At 59.4% G+C, this 17527-nt stretch overlaps 1 protein-coding gene across 1 annotated transcript; it reads right to left on the minus strand.

Annotated features, from left to right (window-relative positions):
- Window positions 1-3283: 3283 nt before the first annotated feature.
- Window positions 3284-17058, minus strand: EPN1 (epsin 1). Its single transcript, XM_036275446.1, is given in 12 exon segments — window positions 3284-3799; window positions 3896-4153; window positions 5191-5277; window positions 5400-5439; window positions 5441-5511; window positions 5708-6011; window positions 6778-6861; window positions 7261-7335; window positions 7721-7845; window positions 10127-10376; window positions 13799-14125; window positions 16991-17058. Coding segments are annotated over 11 exon segments (1731 nt in total). The 5' UTR covers window positions 14027-14125; window positions 16991-17058; the 3' UTR covers window positions 3284-3590.
- Window positions 17059-17527: the final 469 nt, after the last annotated feature.

The following is a 17527-nucleotide window of genomic DNA, read 5'->3' on the forward strand; positions in this document are numbered from 1 at the left end:
CTGTTGAGAACATTGTAGAGCACATGTGGGAGGGAGGGTAGGTGACAGTGTGCGCGCGCGGTGTCCTGTGACAGCCCATGGGGCACTGGTGGCTGAGGTGCCCCGCACCAGGTATTAAGCTGAGATGCAGCCTGAGCCCTGCCAGGCGTCGGTCTCTGGGGCCCCCTGCTGGCTGCAGGCCGCACACCTCTCCCTGGCCAGGTCCCCTGAACCCTAAGCCCAGATGGAGCCCGGAGCCCTGCAGCCCAGTCCCTCAGTGGGCGACTGTCCACTCCAGCCCTCTGGACACAGAGGCCCTGGTCAGAGTCACACCCACACAACCCTTCCCAGCACCCACACTTGGCCAGAGGCTGGGCCCCAATTCTGACAGCTGACATGGGGCGGGGCTGGAGACTCGGCCTGCGGAGTAAACCAGCAAGGCAGGACATCCAGCGACCCGCAGGCCCCTCAAAACCTGGTGCTCGCCCTCTCGGGGGTGGGGGACCCTTAAAGGCAGCTCCCAGTGTGCAGTGGTGGCTACAGTGTTCTGCAACTTCAGCCCCCGGAGACACAGGCTTTGCGGCTGCCGTGTGTCCCCCGGATGCGCACAAGCCTGGGACAGACCCTCAGCCCCAGGGCTGCACACCGCACCCCGGCCTGCTGTCCTCCCTGCACTGTGACCATCGCCGGCGGAGCCAGGTCAGCCCTCCCACGACAGAAAACCACGTACGTTTCGTTTTACTGCCTTCTCGGCTTCTTTTAATTTGTAATTGATTTTTTAAAATTTATTTTTACTATTTTATGGTACTATTATTTCTAGTCAGTTGGAAGAAGAAATTGATTTCAACAAATTATCACGAAAATGGCTAAATACCTAAATGTACAAAAATAACTCAGATGTTTTCATGAGTGAAGCATAAAAACTATTTTAAAAATTGACAAATTAGGAACATATTTTAATAATTTTTAAGTGGGGACCACCTTAAGTAATAAAACCTGGACATTTTAGACCAGAAGATTGGTAGTTCTTGAAAATATCTGCCATATGCCCTGGCTGGTTTTGCTCAAGGTTTAGAGCCTCAGCCTGCGGACCGAAGAGTCCCAGGTTCGGTTCCTGCTAAGGGGACGTACCTCGGTTGTGGTTTGTCCCCGGCCCCAGTTGGTGTCGCGTGGGTGGCAGCCACTTGATGTGTCTCTCTCACATCGATGTTTCTCTCTCTCGTTTCCTCCTTCTCTCCCTCCCATTCTATCTAAAGATACATGCAAAAAAATGTATTCTCTGGGGAGGATAAAAATAAGTAAATATTTGCCATATATTTCACAAAGAATTGATATATCTGTATCCTAATCAAACATAATTTTGAAGAATAAAGGGCAAAATACATGGACAGGGCATTTTAAGAGATGGTTCACTGGGTTGTGGTACCCCCAGGCAGAGGGACACTATGCTGACGCTAAGATAAAGCAGCGCTACATATAGCATGACTGCCACTATGTACTTTTTATGAGAAAGCAGATACCAGGATGCATGCATCATCTCCTTTTCATAAGGAAGTGAAATAACATGTTCATGAGAGAGAAGAAAGGCCTCGGAGCGTCTGGTTGGTGTAGGGCTGAGGAGTTAATTTTCTGCTTTATACCTGGTTCTGTTATTCTAGGGGTTTCCTCCCGTCCCAAAAGATAGAGTCAAAATAATTTAGCAACACAGTCTAGTGCTTGCTTGTGTATCTCCCATCTGAAATGCTAGGGAGAGAGATCGTTTTATTTTCTTTCCTTTTCCTGTCACTTCACTTCCTTCACTGCCTTTTCTGTCATGAGCACTGTCCACAGCAGGAGGTAAATGACACTTAGTAGCAGGGCTGCTCTATTTTTGCTTGTTACAGCATGACAGTAAGACAGACACCTTCTCGCCCTGGCCGATTTGGCTCAGCGGTTGGAGCATCAGCCTGTGGTCCGGAGAGACCCGGGTTCAGTTCCTGCTGAGGGCATGTACCTCGGTTGCGGTTTGTCCCCGGCCCTGGTTGGTCGTGCGGGTGGCAGCCACACGATGGGTCCCTTTCATGTCGAGGTTTCTCTCTCTGTCTCTCTCCCTCCCGCTCTATCTGAACAAAAAATGGTAAAATGTCCTCGGGTGAGGATAAAAATAAATAAATAAATAAAGACAACTTCTCTTTGGCTTGGGTATCTTCCCTTTTCTTTCTCTACTTCTTTTTATCTTTCTCTACTTTTTTTTTTTGAATCCTCACCCAAGGACATCTTTCCATTTTTTGTTCAGATAGAGTGGGAGGGAGAGAGATGAAGAGAGAGAGAAACATCCATGTGAAAGGGACACATCAGGTGGCTGCCACCCACACAACCAACCAGGGCCAGGGATAAACTGCAACTGAGGTACGTGCCCTTAGCGGGAACTGAACCCGGGCCTCTCTGGTCCGCAGGCCGATGCAAAAACGCTGAGCCAAACTGGCCAGGGCTCCCTATTTGTTATTGATTTTTCTTAGAGAGAGGAATGGAGTGAGCGAGAGAAACACTGATGAGAGAAAACAATCGATTGGCACCTCCCACATGCCTCCACTGGGAATCAGGCCCACAACCTGGGCATGTGCCCTGACCAGGAATTGCACTGGTGACCTCTTGGTGCAGGGGTCCATGCCCAACCAGTGAGCCACACCAGCGGGCTCCTTTCTTGTTTTCAATAAGCAGAAGTCAGGCTCCAGGCCTAAGTAATGAAGCAGTGTAGCTGGCCTAGAGGCCCCTCCCCCTGACTCCCACCCACTGGTCCCAGCCCAAAGGCAACAGCACCACCTGCTGCTGGGGTGACCTCATTCCCAACTACGCTGGGCCCCGCCCTCTGGAGGCCCATGAGCACTGTCCCAGCCCCTGAGTCCTGGATTGCCTGTCCTCCCTGCGGCCCTCTGTCCAGCCAGCCCAACCTCCCGATCTCCCTGCCCACTCTTGCTGCCGTTCCTCTGGGAGCCTCCCCATCCCATCGGTCAGCCAGCTGAGGGATGCTGGTCAGCAGAGGCCACCCTAGGCCCGCTCAGCTGCTCCCTCAGGCCTGTGACTCCGAGCTCTGCACCTGCCCATCCCCTCACCTGTGCCAAGTGTCTCCTGGGCAAGAACTAAGACTGGCTGATGGCGAGGTGCCCGGCCCCTGACCATCAGAGGGCCAGCACTTCACCCTGCTCGGCCCCCTTCCTCACTCCAGAAGGGTCCGAAAACCTGGGCTTCTGAGAACAAGATGCTGCCCCCAGTTGCCCAGGGTGAAGGGCCGTGGGAACCATGGATGGGAACTCTGTGAGCCACGCCCATGAGAATTGCCATTTATTCCCGAAGTTGCCAAAATCATCACCAAGGATTCACCAAGGGTGTGAGGGGAGGAGGCTCAACACTGATCGAGGGCCAGTCAGGAGGACGGGACAGGGCGCGGCGGTCCCTCCTTTATAATGCCACGGAAAGGGCCCTCCTGTGGCCGCACCCTCCCCACCCCATGTCCAGTCTCGGGGTGGGGGGGAGAGGTGTAGTGTAGTGCCCCGGGGGCGGGGGGCTTCACATGCACTCCACAACACTGCGTCCCAGGGGGCAGCGGGGCAGGCCAGCCCCTCCCGCCCCGCTTATAGGAGGAAGGGGTTAGTGTTGGGGGCCGGCGGGCCCGGGGGCATGATGGGGGGCAGGCCTGGGCCCCCACCCAGAGGAGAGATGTATGTCGGTGGCGCCCCCGGGACCGGGGGCCCAGGGCTGAGCCGGAGCTGGTTCAGGGTGAGCGTCGCAGGGGGCGCAGGCTGGAAGGGGTTGGTGACGGAGGGGCCGGTGGCCGGAGCTCCTGCAAGAGAAGAGGACAGGCACACAGCAGAGTCAGGGGTCCGCCTGGCAGGGGTCGGCAGGGGCCCAGCATCCCTGCTCGGGAGGCCACACGCACCGCTGGGCAGGAAGGGGTTGGAGGCCTTGGCTCCTGGCAGCGTGGGGCCCGGCCGAGTCACCAGTGAGTCCAGGTCGACGAGGGCTGCGTTGGGCCCCAGGAACGACTCCGGTGTCTTCCGTGTGGGTGGCGTGGGGGTTGGGGCAGCCACAGGTGGGGGGCTCCCCACAGACTCAGCCAGAGAGCCCCCGACCCCGCTCATGTCGAAGGTCCCAGGGCTGTGGGCGGGCGCCTCCCCTGCGAGCAGCTGCAGTTCCCCTGAAGGAGCAGAGGGCTCATGGCAGAGGGCTCATGGCAGAGGGCTCGTGGCAGGGGGCTCGTGGCAGGGGGCTCGTGGCAGAGGGCTCGTGGCAGAGGGCTCGTGGCAGGGGGCTCGTGGCAGGGGGCTCGTGGCAGGGGGCTCATGCCAGGGCCCAGGGCCCAGGCCCCATACCAGGAGGGTCAAGGTGGAGGGGCAAAGGGAGAAGGAATGCCATGGGACAACCCCCGGAGCGGTGGCCGCTGGGTCCAAACAATGGACGGGTGAGAAACAGGCAGACGCTCAGGGCTGGAAGACAAGTCAGTCTGAGGTCTGTTTTTTAGAATCTGAGTTAAGAATCCTAGCTGATGCTGCAAATTTCACAAACGGGATGAACACATGGCCGGGAGGAATGCAGAAGCAGGAGGAGGAGTAATCTAGGGGAGTCCTGGATGAAGGGCCTGGAAGGACTGGGGTCTCGCCCCAACCCGCAAGGGGACCCCGCAGCCCCAAGTATTTCTGCTTCCAGAAAAGTCCACTTCACTGGAAGAGACGAAAAATAAAAGGGGCCCAAGGGGACCTCACGGATGGTGGGAAAACACACACCAGTGCCTCCTGGTAGGAGGCTCCGATGGGAGCCCCCATCTCCACAGAGACAAACCCAAACAGGGATTTCCCCAGAGCCAGCGCCAGCCCGACACCTCAGGAAGAGAGGCGCTGTCCACCCCGGGAGGCCCTGGCCTGGGCAGTGGGCAGGTGAGGAAGGGGGCGCTGTCCCTGGACCCACTGCATTGCTGCCCAGCATATCGGGAAGCACCTGGGGGCCAGGGAGGTCAGAGGCCAGCGTCTGGGGCAGCTCAGGAAAGGAACTTCTCTATGGTACTACTTTTGCAACTTGTCCCTCAGTCTGAAATTACCTCAAAACAAAATTAAAATGTCTTTTTAAAGACAGGGAGTATCAATTATACCTCAATAAAACTATTTTCATCCAGATGGGCCCGGGGCCTCCCCCAGGGCTGCACGCATCCTGCTCTCACCCCGCCCGGGCAGGCCTCACCTGTGCTGCTTCCCGAGGCCGGCAGGGCTGTGCGCAGTCGGTCAAAGTCAGAGAACTCGTCAGGCTCCGCATCGAAGCCGCCGGCCACTGCGGGGCACAGGGTCAGGATGTCCACTCCACTGCCCAGAGGCGGCCTCCTGCCCTCCCTCCTCAGGAACCAAGGGGACCTCTGCCCCTCGCCCAGTGCCCGCCCAGCACCCGCCCAGTACCTGCGGTGCCATTAGTGCTGGGCTTGGCAGGTGACCCCCCCCCAGGGGTCCGAGAAGGTTGGGGCTGGGGCCCAGGGATCGGAAGCTGGGGGCCCACTGGCCAGGGCCCCACCTGGGTGAGGAAGGAGGCATGTGAGGGGCTGGGACCCACCTGCAGCAGGTGGGGGTCTGTCCCCTCGAACCTGTGGCTCCTCACAAACACAAGCCCTTCCAGGCCCTCTCATCACCCCTCCACCCCAGGTCCAGCCCCCCTAGTGCCCTTCTCAGCCCCCGGGCATGCCCAGGACCTGGCACGGGCTGGCACTCACCATCTGAGCTCCCCCACGGGTCAGGTGTGGGCCCCTCTCCAGCTGCGGGGGCCTGGGTCCCACCCCATGGGTCAACTGGGGGCCCCGCAGGGGCAGCAGGCCTCCAGGGGTCCCCAGAGGCAGGTGTAGGGGCCGCACCACCCCAAGGATCAGCAGTCGGAGGGACAGGGGGTCCCCCCCAAGGATCCGAAGCAGGGGTGGTCGTGGGGATGGCAGCAGCCATGGGTGCTGGGCCTCCCCAGGGATCTGAGGACGTCGCAGGAGCTGGGGCCGTAAAGACATCAGCAAGATCCATGAGGGATGACTGCAGAGAAAGGGTGAGGGGTGAGCAAAGCAGAGAGGACCCAGGGGCAGAGAGAGGGACGTGGCCAACTCCCGGCCCTGCTACGTAATCACCGCTCCACCCACTCCCCCTTGCCTACCACAGCCCCTGAACAAATGAGGACAGTAGCCAAAGATGCCCCTGGCCTCCGAGAAACCCCACTAGTCAGAGCACCCCAGATCGGCACGCCTGGCCCGAGGCCCTGGCACAGGCCCCACGTCACTGCACACTCCAGGCTCCCCAGGGCAGCGCCCCCACAACTCTCCTGCACTCTGCGTGGGCCAGCTCGCCAGAGCCCGTCTCTGTGGATGTGGAGGTGACGCCCCACCTCCTCAGGACGAAGGGAGCAGTGGGAGGACCAGGATAGCACCGAGGCCCCAGGGCCCTGCTGCAATCTTTCTCCAGTGCCCTGCTGAGCCCCGTGGGGGCACTGGCAAGACCCTTTGGCCATGCCAGCCATGAGCTATCTATCTGCTGCCCCTCACTGGGATAGAGGCCGGTTCCCCTGGGAACCTGGACCAGCCTCATGACCTGCAGCCATGGTGGGAGGCCGGCCCTGCTGTGAAGACACTCAAGACGTCCCCAGTGTGCGGCTACAGAAAGAGGCCGAAGGACCAGGCCAGCTGGGATGCCTACCCATGCACCTAGGGCAGGGCACAGGCGGCAGGGCCCCACGCTCCCCTCCTCCACGCTCTGACCTCCCCACACTCCCCTCCTCCAGGCCCCACACTCACCTCCCCGCACTCACCTCCTCCTGACCCCCCGTCTCCCGCTTGCTCTCCTCGATGGCCATCTGCAGCCTCAGGTCATCCCCACGTCGAATCCGCTCCTCCTGTTGGGGCCACAAAGGCAGGTGGCAGGGAATGGTCAGAGTCTGAGCGACTGGACAGCCCAAGAACCCTCCCTCCCAGACAAAGGTGACCGAAAATTAAAATGGGATGCGGACGAGGTATGGGATGGGGTGGACACAGGGTCGCAGGGAAGGCGGGCGAGGATGCTGCTCTGCCAGTTTGGGAAGCGCAGGTTTGCCCTGGGGGTGGCGAGGGCCTGCCTGCTGCACGTAGTGGTGTCACCGGGCTCCATCCCGCACCAGGTCTACAGCCATAAGTGCTGCAGTGTCAAATGGTCAACTAGCAGCAGGGAGGTGGGGTGGGGCCCTGCAGGAAGATTCAAAGAGGGAGACCTGGGAAGGGTCCCAGAAGAGCCTGCGGGGCGGGGAGACTGCTCTGACCTTATCGTGCTCCTCACGGCTCAAACTAAGGGCCAGCTGGAGCTGGACGTCATCCTCAGGGCCGCAGGACGGGGGCTGGGGGAGAGAGAGTGTGAGGGGACGGGGTGGGGGAGGCAGGCAGAGAGGGGGGGGGAGGGGTCGGGGGGCAGAGACAGAGAAAGAGCCAGAGCCAGAAGTAAACAGATGGAAACAGAGTCAGGGTTAGACAGAGCAAAAGACACAGAGAAATAGTCCCCAAACTGGAAAGAGGCAGGCAGAGCCCAGGGCCGGAGTAGGACAAGCATCCAGGGAGGGGAGGGGAGACCCAGGACAGGATGGAGAACAGGGCCGAGGGTGAGCAGACAGAGCAGGCCTCTGAGACAGGGCTGGTGGAGGGTGAGGCATGGAGATGGGATGGCAGAACAAAGATCAAACCCTGCTGTGGCCACGCCCACCCCACACCCACCAGGCCTTGGGGTACCTGGTCAGCCTCCTCCTTGCTCATGGCCAAGGCCAGCTGGAGCTGCAGCTCCTCCTCCCCGCTGCTCTGCGGCCAGGCCTGCTCGGCCTCAGGTGGGGCCCCTGAGCCCACTGCTGCCGAGGAGGCTGGGGGGGGGGGTTTGTCAGTGAGACACAGAGAAAACAGGGGAGCCCCAGAGCTCAACCTCCTGCTTCTAGCCTGACAGCCCCCAAGACCCTATCTGGGACCCAGACACCAGGTTCCCTAGGAGTGGGGGAGGGGACTGTGCGCTGAGCTTACCCACCCACACCCAGGAGGAAAGGTCAGGAAAGGACAGCCCTGCAATGAACAGGGAGGAGACTTGGGGAATCTGAGCCTGCGACCTGGGTCCTGCAGCATGTGGGGCCTGTCAAAGGGCTTCCTCCCCACCCCAGCTGGGAGAGCTCCGGGCAGGCCCAGGATGGGGAGACCCCCCCCACCCCGCTGGGAGAGCTCCGGGCAGGCCCAGGATGGGGAGACCCCACAACCCCGCTGGGAGAGCTCCGGGCAGGCTCAGGATGGGGAGATCGCCCCAACCCCGCTGGGAGAGCTCCCGGCAGGCCCAGGATGGGGAGACCAAGGCCTCGGAGTCCCGAGCTACAAGTAGCTCTGGCAGGCCCATGGGCATTAGGGAGAACAGCACCTGCCTCCCGGCCCCACCCTGGGCAGCAGCCCAAGTCATGAATAAAGAAAGGAGGGGCTGAGGCAAGTGGACTCTAGTGAGCTGACCAGGCCCCACCCTGCACCTCCAGCAGCCATGGCCCTGCGGGCAGCCACGCCCGCCCGGATCTCAGAGCTCCCTGAGGGCAGCAGCCCCAAGGCTGGGGTCAGCAACCAGGCCACAGCCACACTGCCCAGGCCTGGTCAGCTCATGAGCCAAGAAAGGGTTTCACATTTTTAAGTAGTTTGGGTAGGGGGGGAAATAATCAAAAGATAAGCAAGTTCTCAAGATGTGAGAAAAGAACCCCAAATGGAAACCGCTGGGTCTAAGATAAGGCCGGGGGCAGAGACCAGCTCACACAGGAGGAGGCAGCTCATGAGGGCAAAGTGGAAACAGGCCACCCACCACCTGTCCTGCCCCCAGAGAACACCAAGAACCCAGCTCTGGAGGGCCCTCGGAGAGAGCACAGCTCCCCACACCGCCCTCTGCCAGGAACGCCTTCCCCCTGACTGACGTCCACATGGGTACTGGACAGTGAGATGCGACCCGTCCGAGCAGAACGCCTGGCTCACCCCCAACACGCCAGACTCCTACGGAGGAGCAAGGGGATCACGGGTTCCCCTTTGGCATCCGATCTGTCCCGAAGGCCCAGGAGCTCGGCCTCGTCAACGCTCTGCATCCTGTTGCCCTTGCCCGAAAGACACCACCTCCCATCACCTGTAACCCTGCACCATCCGTCTCCTAGTGTCCCTGGACCCCATCCCCTGCCAGGCCCATGCCCTGGCGACACGACTGGAATCTGTGCTGTGCTGTCACTGCAGTGACACCATAACCGCTGGGGCGCTTGCAGTGGGGACACTCACCCGCCTGGGATGTGCCGCCTTTCCCAGCACCTCTCAGACCCAAGTACCAGGCTGTCAAGCTGCAAGTTTTCTGACAGCAGAGTGGCCTTATGATGGGGGACACACTCAGACTCCCTAGTGCCTCCGATTCCAATGCTGGTCACCACCCCTGAACAAGCTGCCCGCCACTACCAACATCGTCTTTTTTTTTAATCCTCATGCAAGGATACTTTCCCACTTATAATTTTAGACAGAAAGGAAGGGAGGGAAAGAGAAAGAGGGAGGGGGAGAAGAAGGGAGAAGAACATTGATGTGAGAGAGACACACTGACTGGCTGCCTCCCACATGACCCTAACCAGGGCCAGGGATCGACCTCACAACCGAGGTACATGCCCTTGACTAGGAATCAAACCCGAGACTCTTTGGCCTACAGGCCGGCGCTCTAACCACAGAACAACATTGTCCAAGACAACCACCAACTTCTTCAACCTTAACAGCAGGCTCCGCCCCTGCAGCTCCCCAACCACGCTCCCCACCCTGCTACCTGCTGCTCACATAGCTGCCCTCCCCAAGGGCGTCCCTAACTGTGGGGCTTGGGCAGCTCCTCCAACGGCACTCTCTCCCTTGGGCACGGACCACTGCAGGTGCACCCATCTAGCAGCTCCAGGGCCCAGGCTGAGGGCAGACACCTGGGCCCTCGGGGCGCTCAGTGAATGTGCAGGTGAATGAAGGGAGCTTGCATCCCAGGGAGGAGGGCAAGGAGGCAGCAGGGATGAGGCACCAGGGCAAAAAAACCCAGCTCCTCACCCAAAGGACACAGGCAGAACATGGCAGGGAGGGGCAGGGAGGGACAGGGAGGAAGAGGCACGAGCCCAGGGGCCTCACCCGTGGCAGTCTGCGCCAGCTTCTCCTTGGTCTTGAGCGCGTGGGCACGCTCCTCTCGCAGCCTGTCCTCATCACGCAGAAGGGCCACCAGCTGCTTGGCCTTCTCACGCACGTTCACGCCCTGGTCCTTGCCATCACGGTCCACGTACTGGAAGTCCTTCAGCGTCTGGACCGCGTACATGTTCTCCTTGCACTGCTGTGACACGCGCTCCGAGCCCGTCTTGATGAGGTACTCCATCAGTGTCATGGCCTGTGGGGGCAGGACACACGCACCACTGTGTCCCCCCACCAGCCCGTGTGGCCCACATGGCACAGCCCTGGGAAGGGAGGCAGCGCTGACCCAAGTACCGCCCAAGGAGCCCTGACCACATGTTCTGAGTGACAGCAGCACCCAGGAGCACAGCATGACCCCTACTTGTAGGAAGGGTGGGAACAAGTGGCCCCACAGAGAAGCAGTGGAGTGACCAATGGCAGGCGACATGGGGGTGATGACCAGGGCACAGGGTTTCCGCCTGGGGTCATGAAAACATTCTGGAGCTGGACAGTGGGTACACAGAACTGTGAATGCACTTCGCGTCCCCAAACTCGACTTCAACGGGGTCAACGCACGGCCTGAGATCTGCATGCATCTCTGTAAGAAGACCTGAGCAGGGACAAGCAGCCGCAGTCACCCAACCCCCGGGCATCGCAGAGGCCTGGACCCAGCAGCTTCTGTGAAACGCAAATCTGAAGAAATACGGTGGAAATAGACAACTGCCCCATCCAGCGCCAGACCCACGGGCAGCAGTCCGACCAGGGCCAGACCTCGTTCTCCACCGCCCCACGCCAGTCTCCTCTACCTCCCTGCACCAGGCCAACCAGCACCAGACCAACCGGCATCGGCCGACCAGGGCCAGACCGCACTCTCCACTGCCCAGCACCAGACCACCTGGAGCCAGGCTGCGTCTCTCGTCGGTTGGTTTGAAACAGCCACCACAAATGTGAATCTTCACGACAGGTTGGGAGGGAGGCCTGGATTCTCCAGGCGGACACAAAGCGAGAATAAGAGAGCAGGGAGCAGGGACAGCCTTTGGTGCCTCCTGCATTTGATGATTTGACAATAAATTCTTTTCAACAAAAGGCACACCTTAGAATTTGCAGTAGATTCCAGGGGCTTCCCAGATCCCCCCAGGAAACAGTGGAAGGAGGGGCCAGCACTTGGGGCAAGCCCTCTGAGCCACTGTGAGCCTGCCAGGGCGCCCAGCATAGGTCACCCACACGTCCCCAACCTTCGGGGAGCCAGACCTGAGTCTGGCACGACTTTCCAAAGGTGTCTGCAGTATTTACTCCTGTAATCAGAGGTTAGTCTTTAACTGGCCTCGAGGTGTCTGCCCGCTGGAGGAGAGCGAAAGGGCGAGGCACACCCACAGGGGAGGCGGGCTCCACAACCCTGGCCAGCCCTGCTGCACACGTGTAACAGCCCCCAGGCAGAGGGCACGCCAATCACGCGATATGGGGCCAACAAACACCAGATTAACAGCCTCACCTCAGTCCAGGGAGGGTCCTGTGGGAAACGAATCCTAGAAATTTTCATTTTCAGGACTCTGGGGACTTTGGAATTGTGGTAAATAAAAAGATGGTGAACCCGGAAATAACCCTAACACAGACCATGGGTGAGATGCTCACGGGTGAACCGCCAGGTGGTCACATGAATGGCTGCCACACCAGTCAACTTCCCAGACACAATGAACCGAGAGCAAAGAAAGCTGACCTGAGAAACTGTAACAAAGTTCTAGAACAATCTCAGCAGACAGAAGGCAGGCCTGGTGGCTCTGGGATGGGAAGCGCCCTCCCCCGCCCTGGGCGGTGGCCATGCAGGTGTGTACACCTGCAGAAGCGAATCAGGCTGCACACTCCCGATGCAGGCCTCAACGAAACATGAAAAGGTCCGGCCCGGCCCATGTGGCTCAGTGGTCGAGCATCGACCCTGCACCAAGAGGTCGCCAGCTCGATTCCTGGTCAGGGCACATGCCCAGGTTGTGGGCCAAACCTCCAGTGGGGGGCGTGCAGGAGGCGGCCAATCAACATTCTATCTCATCAATGTTTGTCTATCTCGTCCTCTCTAAAAATAAATACAGAAAAAGAAATTTCTTTCGTTTAAATAAATAAAAGTGGGCAACTAGATAGCCCAATAGTCCCTATTAATTCTCAGTCCATGGGACAACGTTCAATCCACTGGGCCACACCAGCTGGGCTGTCCCTATTCATTCTCAAAGCAGCCTGGTCGCCCTGGCTGGTTTGGCTCAGCAGTTAAGAGCGTTGGCCCACAGTCCAGAGAGTCCCTGGTTTGGTTCCCGCTAAGGGCATGTACCTCGGTTGCAGTTTGTCCCCAGTCCCCGTTGGGGTCATGTGGGTGGCAACCAATCGGTGTGTCTCTCTCACATCGATGTTTCTCTCTCTTCCTCCCTCTCTCAGGGAGCTGAGCCACAAGGAACCGAGACGCAGGAAACAGGCCTCCAGTCCCTGTTCTGTGAGCAATGTGACCCCTCTGGGCCTCAGTCTCATCTCGGAAATGAGGGAACCAGCCCTGTCTCTGCAGGACAGAGAACCCAGCCAGTGCGGGCCACGTCCACGAGGCCGAGGCTCACCGTCCTGCCCACCACCACACACGGAGCAAGCCCACAAAGGCCCACAACCGACGGTTACTGAAAAAATGGCAACAAGAGGCCCCACCAACACTCCTGGGCCGGACCCTCACACAGAGAGAGGTCCAGGGACTGGCCCGAAGCCACCCACCCCAGCCCCTGTCCTTGGCCACTTCTTTACCCATGGCAAGGGGGGACACAGGCCTCCAGAGCAGCAAACGGGAGCCCAGCAACTGAGCACCCGTTAGACACATCCTCTGTGCCCAAAGCCTGTGGCCCGTCTGGTCACTGGATAAGGGCGCATGCATGTATCACTGGGGTGAGGAAAAGGGCTACTCCTGTGGATAGCACTTTGGCCACGTTGATCAAAATGACACACACACACACGTCCTTCGGCCCAGAAATTCCAATTCCAAAAAATGGCAAACACAAGGATATTTACAGCAAACATGTTTGTCACAACTGGTCATGTCACTTACAACCAGCCAGCACAACAGATTGTTACACAGTTAAAAAAAAAAAAAAAAAAAAAGGGACAAATCTTTTATGTCCCGTTGGGGACTCATCTCTGGGACGAAGTCTTATTTTCTTATTTAAAAGTGAGTGTAGCCCTGGCCGGTTTGTCTCGGTGGTTAGAGTGTCAGCCAGCGGACCAGAGAGTCCCGGGTTTGGTTCCCACTAAGGGCACATACCTCGGTTGCAGTTTGTCCCTGGCCCTGGTTGGGGTTGTGCAGTGGCAACCACTCAATGTGTCTCTCTCACATCGATGTTTCTCTCTCTCTCTTCCTCCCTCTCTCCCTCCTGCTCTTAAGATAAATGCAAAGGTATCCTTGGGTGAGGATTAACAGAAAAAAAACACAAAACCCCAGAACGTTACGTTTATGGCCACCGTCAAACGAGAGAGAAACTACAGAAAGCTGTGGACTCCAGCTCCTGCGGGAAACGTGGGAGGTCGGCCGCAACCTGTCTGGAGCACTGGCCGTCCGTACTCTGGCCCAACGCCCGCCCACAGGGTCTTTGTGTGATGCCCAGCCTGGTGGGCACTGACCTTGTAGACGTGCCGCCAGTTCTTGCCGTGGTCATTGAGCCGCTTCCAGATCATGCTCATGATCTCCGAGAAGGCGACGACATTGTAGGTGAGGTCGGCGATCTCGGACATAAGTGAGCTGGATGGACCCCAGGGGTCGTTGCTCGTGGCCTCACGGACCTTGATCTCGGCCTCTGAGTAGTTGTGGACAATGTTTTTCATCTGGCGCCGCAGAGACGACGTCGACATGGTGGCAGGTGGTGATGTGGGGGGCAGGCCCCCTGGGTCGTGGACAGAGGGGGCAACTCGAGAAGGGAGGCCGTGGCAGGGGCTGGCAAATCACCGCATCTGAGGAGAGAAGAGGACCTTGAAAACAAGCGGGGCCTAGGCCACCCAGCCCGAACCCCACTCTCATGAGGCCCCCACTGCCAGCCAAGTTAAGGACATGGTCCCAACAGTGACCTAGGAGGCTCTGGCTCTTGTCACCCTCCATTTCAGTCACGCTGTCCATTTCAGTTCCTCAAACGTGCCCGGCTCCTTCCTGCTCAGAGCCCCTGCTCAGCGAGGCAGAGCATGCAGTGACAGGCCACGGCCTGGGGGCACACCCCAGCTCAGCATTTCCTGGCCCAGACACCTGGGTGGACTGAGAACTGCACCTCCGTATTACAATGTTCTCCTCTGTAAAATAGGGCTCCTGTGGGTAACTCAGGAAGCTGAGGACCCAGGAGCAGGAAGCAGGCTACCCTCTTGGGCGGTGTCATGAGCTGCTCACCCTGCTCTCCCTCTCCCTAGTCACCAGGTCACCCCACTCGCTCTAAGGGTGCCACTTAAGCTTCCCAAATCTTAACACCAAGGTCTATGTTTCGGGGGGGGGGAGGCTCACAGGTACAGCTTCAGCCTGGTGGTTCTATTCATTTGTTTAATTCTGTGGCTAAGGCCAACCCACCAGCCCCATGGGGCAGGGACCACATTTGTCTGGACACAGCTTTTCCCATCAGAGGAGCTGGCCCGGAAGAGTCTTTCAATACACTGGAAGGAAGGGACGGGGAGGGCAGGAAACACCTCAGGAGCAGGGTGGAGGAGGCAGAATCCAAGGCAGACACAAGGACACACACAGAGAAGGCGAGGAAGGGAGTAGAGAGGCGGAGGCTCAGGGAAGGAGAGATAAGGAATAGCACAGTCCTGGGCTGTGTCCCAGCTGGGCCTAGTCCATTATCTCATTTAACACTTCAGAGCAGCTGTGTTCTCACAGATGCCTTGGGCCCATGGAGGTTAAATATTTCAGCCAAGGTCATCTGCTAGGCCTAACAGTAGACTCGACCCCAGGCCAGCCTGGGCTCCAGAAGTTAATATTTCTTTTTAGAGAGAGAGAGGGAAGGAGAGAGAAATAGAAACATCGATGTGAGAGAGATACATCAATGGGCTGCCTCCTGCACGCCCCCTACTGGGGATTGAGCCTGAAACCCGGGCACGTGCCCCCACCGGGAATGGAACTGGGACCTCTCAGTCCATGGGATGACACTCAATCCACTGAGCCACATCAGCCAAGCCAGAAGTTATAGTTTCAATTTGAGACGAGGGTGATGGGAAAAATCAGAAGAGCGAGAATCAGGCAAATGGGATGATCCCAGCAAGCACTCACCAGCGCTGACCCTGAGCCCCAAGCTTCTCTAAGTGCTGGACACACAGTAACTCAATCCTCACAAACCTGTGATTCACAGGCTCCTAACCAGGGAGGACACTGAGGCACAGACAGGTTGACTCCCTTGCCCCGGACACAAACCTCAGCCGGGAGCAGCCTGGCTCCAGAGCAGCCTCTGACCACCACCACCCATGTCCTGTCCAACTGGCCACGATGGACACCTGCTGAGCCCTCCCAAGCTCTGAGGCCCCAGCACTTGGGGAGAAATGGGAACTGTTGCAGAAATCGCCACACACACACACTTGGGCAAGAAATGATGTGAGAAGACTAACAGAAAAGGGAGAGAAGCACAGAGAAAGCAGGCAAAGGAGCTACCCAGAGACGCGGTGACACAGGCGGACACAACCAGACACCGGTACAGAGCGTGGCGAGGCAGCGAGGCAGGAAGACAAAGAGAAAATCGGAAAGCAGCAGTAACCTGCGACTGAGAAATTCGAGGCAAGGAAAATGGAACATAACATAACGGAGAGAAGAGAAAATCTGGGTCCAAATCCTGGCCGTCGGCTCCCAGCAACCTCAGCTGTGACAGGGAGGAAGGAATCTCTACCTGGCGGGCTTGCTGATGAAACACAGTGCTTGGCCCTGTGCCCCACTGACAGTTGGGGCTCAGTGACATCGGCTTTCAACAGAGAAAACCCAAATACTTTCCACAGAGTAGCATGAGAAGAGGAACCGTCTCATCCGTGAGTTTACAATGAGGTGCACTGGAAAAATGCACACCTAGCTCGTGGTCGCTAAGATCCCACAGGCACTGCCTAGCATGAGACTAGGCTTTTCAAAAAGTTCAAGGGAATCATTCCATTAAACAGGACGGAGAGCAGGGCAAAATTCTCCAGGGGGCGGGGGGGGGGCCCTCAAAAGGCCGACACCCCACACTGCAGGGCAGAAAACCCGTGACAGGAGACACAGGAATCCTGGCGGTGCAACACACACGCTCTACCTGCACGGAGAGTGTAGGGCTAGCCACCAGCATCCCCCTCCGGCAAAACGCACAGCGGCCCCAGGAGCAGCACCCGCGAACACCCCACTGTTAAAGGCTGGGGCGCTGCGATATAGAGATAAGAGAAGCCACCCCAGACCTCGCAGGCGAGCAAGCAGCGGGCCCGATCCCAGAGCCCGGATGTCAGCACCGGACTCCGGAGCCTGGGGGAGGGGCGGGCCCGAGCCCAAGCCGCGGACCCGCGGAGAGGGGCTGGCGGGGGGAGGGGCGGGGCGGGGAGGGGACAGGGCAACAGCGAGGTGGTAGAGAGACACCGGTGAACAGAGAACACGGACGCCCAGAGCGAGACGCGAACAGGAATCGTGACCAGCAGACACGCACAGACGCACGGGGACAGTGCTTTGTAAAAACGGCGCAACAGACACGGGCACGGGCAAGGCCGAGGCGCTGACAGACGCCGGAGAAGGAGACGCGGGCGGCGCAGGCCCACTCGGCGCAGGGACACGAAGGCCGCGGAGGCGACCGGGGCCGGCCGACGCCGAGCCCCGGCCCGCGCCCGGCCCGCGCTCACCTCGGCCCCCTCACGCCGGGCTCCGGGGGGTCATGGCGGGCAGCCCCCTGCCCCCGCTCGGCCTCGGTGTCGCGGGGCGCGCGCCGAGCCGCGGGCAGCGGAGGCGGAAGCGCGCTCGGGCGGACGCGCGGACGCGCGGAGGGCCGCACGACGACGGCCCCGCCGCCCCGGCGCCCGGGAGGGGCGCGGAGAGCCAGGCGGGGAAGGGGAGCCGCCAAGCGGACGGGAAGCAACCGAAAGAGGCGACGGACCGGAAGCGGAAGTGGACTCAGGCCCCGCCCGACGCCGACTGCGGCAAGCCTGCGCAGCAGCGGCTTCCTCAGCCCGCCCCGGCAGAGCGTCACTTCCGGCGAGCGAGGCGCCGTGAACAGGCATCGCCTGCCTCATTTCCGCCCGCCGTCCCCAGACACCGGGGGCGCGTACTGAGATGTTGGGGCGCCGCGCCGTCCCCACCCTGTCACCGCCGCCGTGCCAGTCCCTTCCCCCCTCCGTCCCCGGGCTGGCACCGGAGCCCACGCGGACCGGACCTTTGCACTC

Source organism: Molossus molossus, unplaced genomic scaffold, assembly GCF_014108415.1.
Source record: "Molossus molossus isolate mMolMol1 unplaced genomic scaffold, mMolMol1.p scaffold_m16_p_21, whole genome shotgun sequence".
In the NCBI taxonomy this organism is placed as follows: Eukaryota; Metazoa; Chordata; class Mammalia; order Chiroptera; family Molossidae; genus Molossus; species Molossus molossus.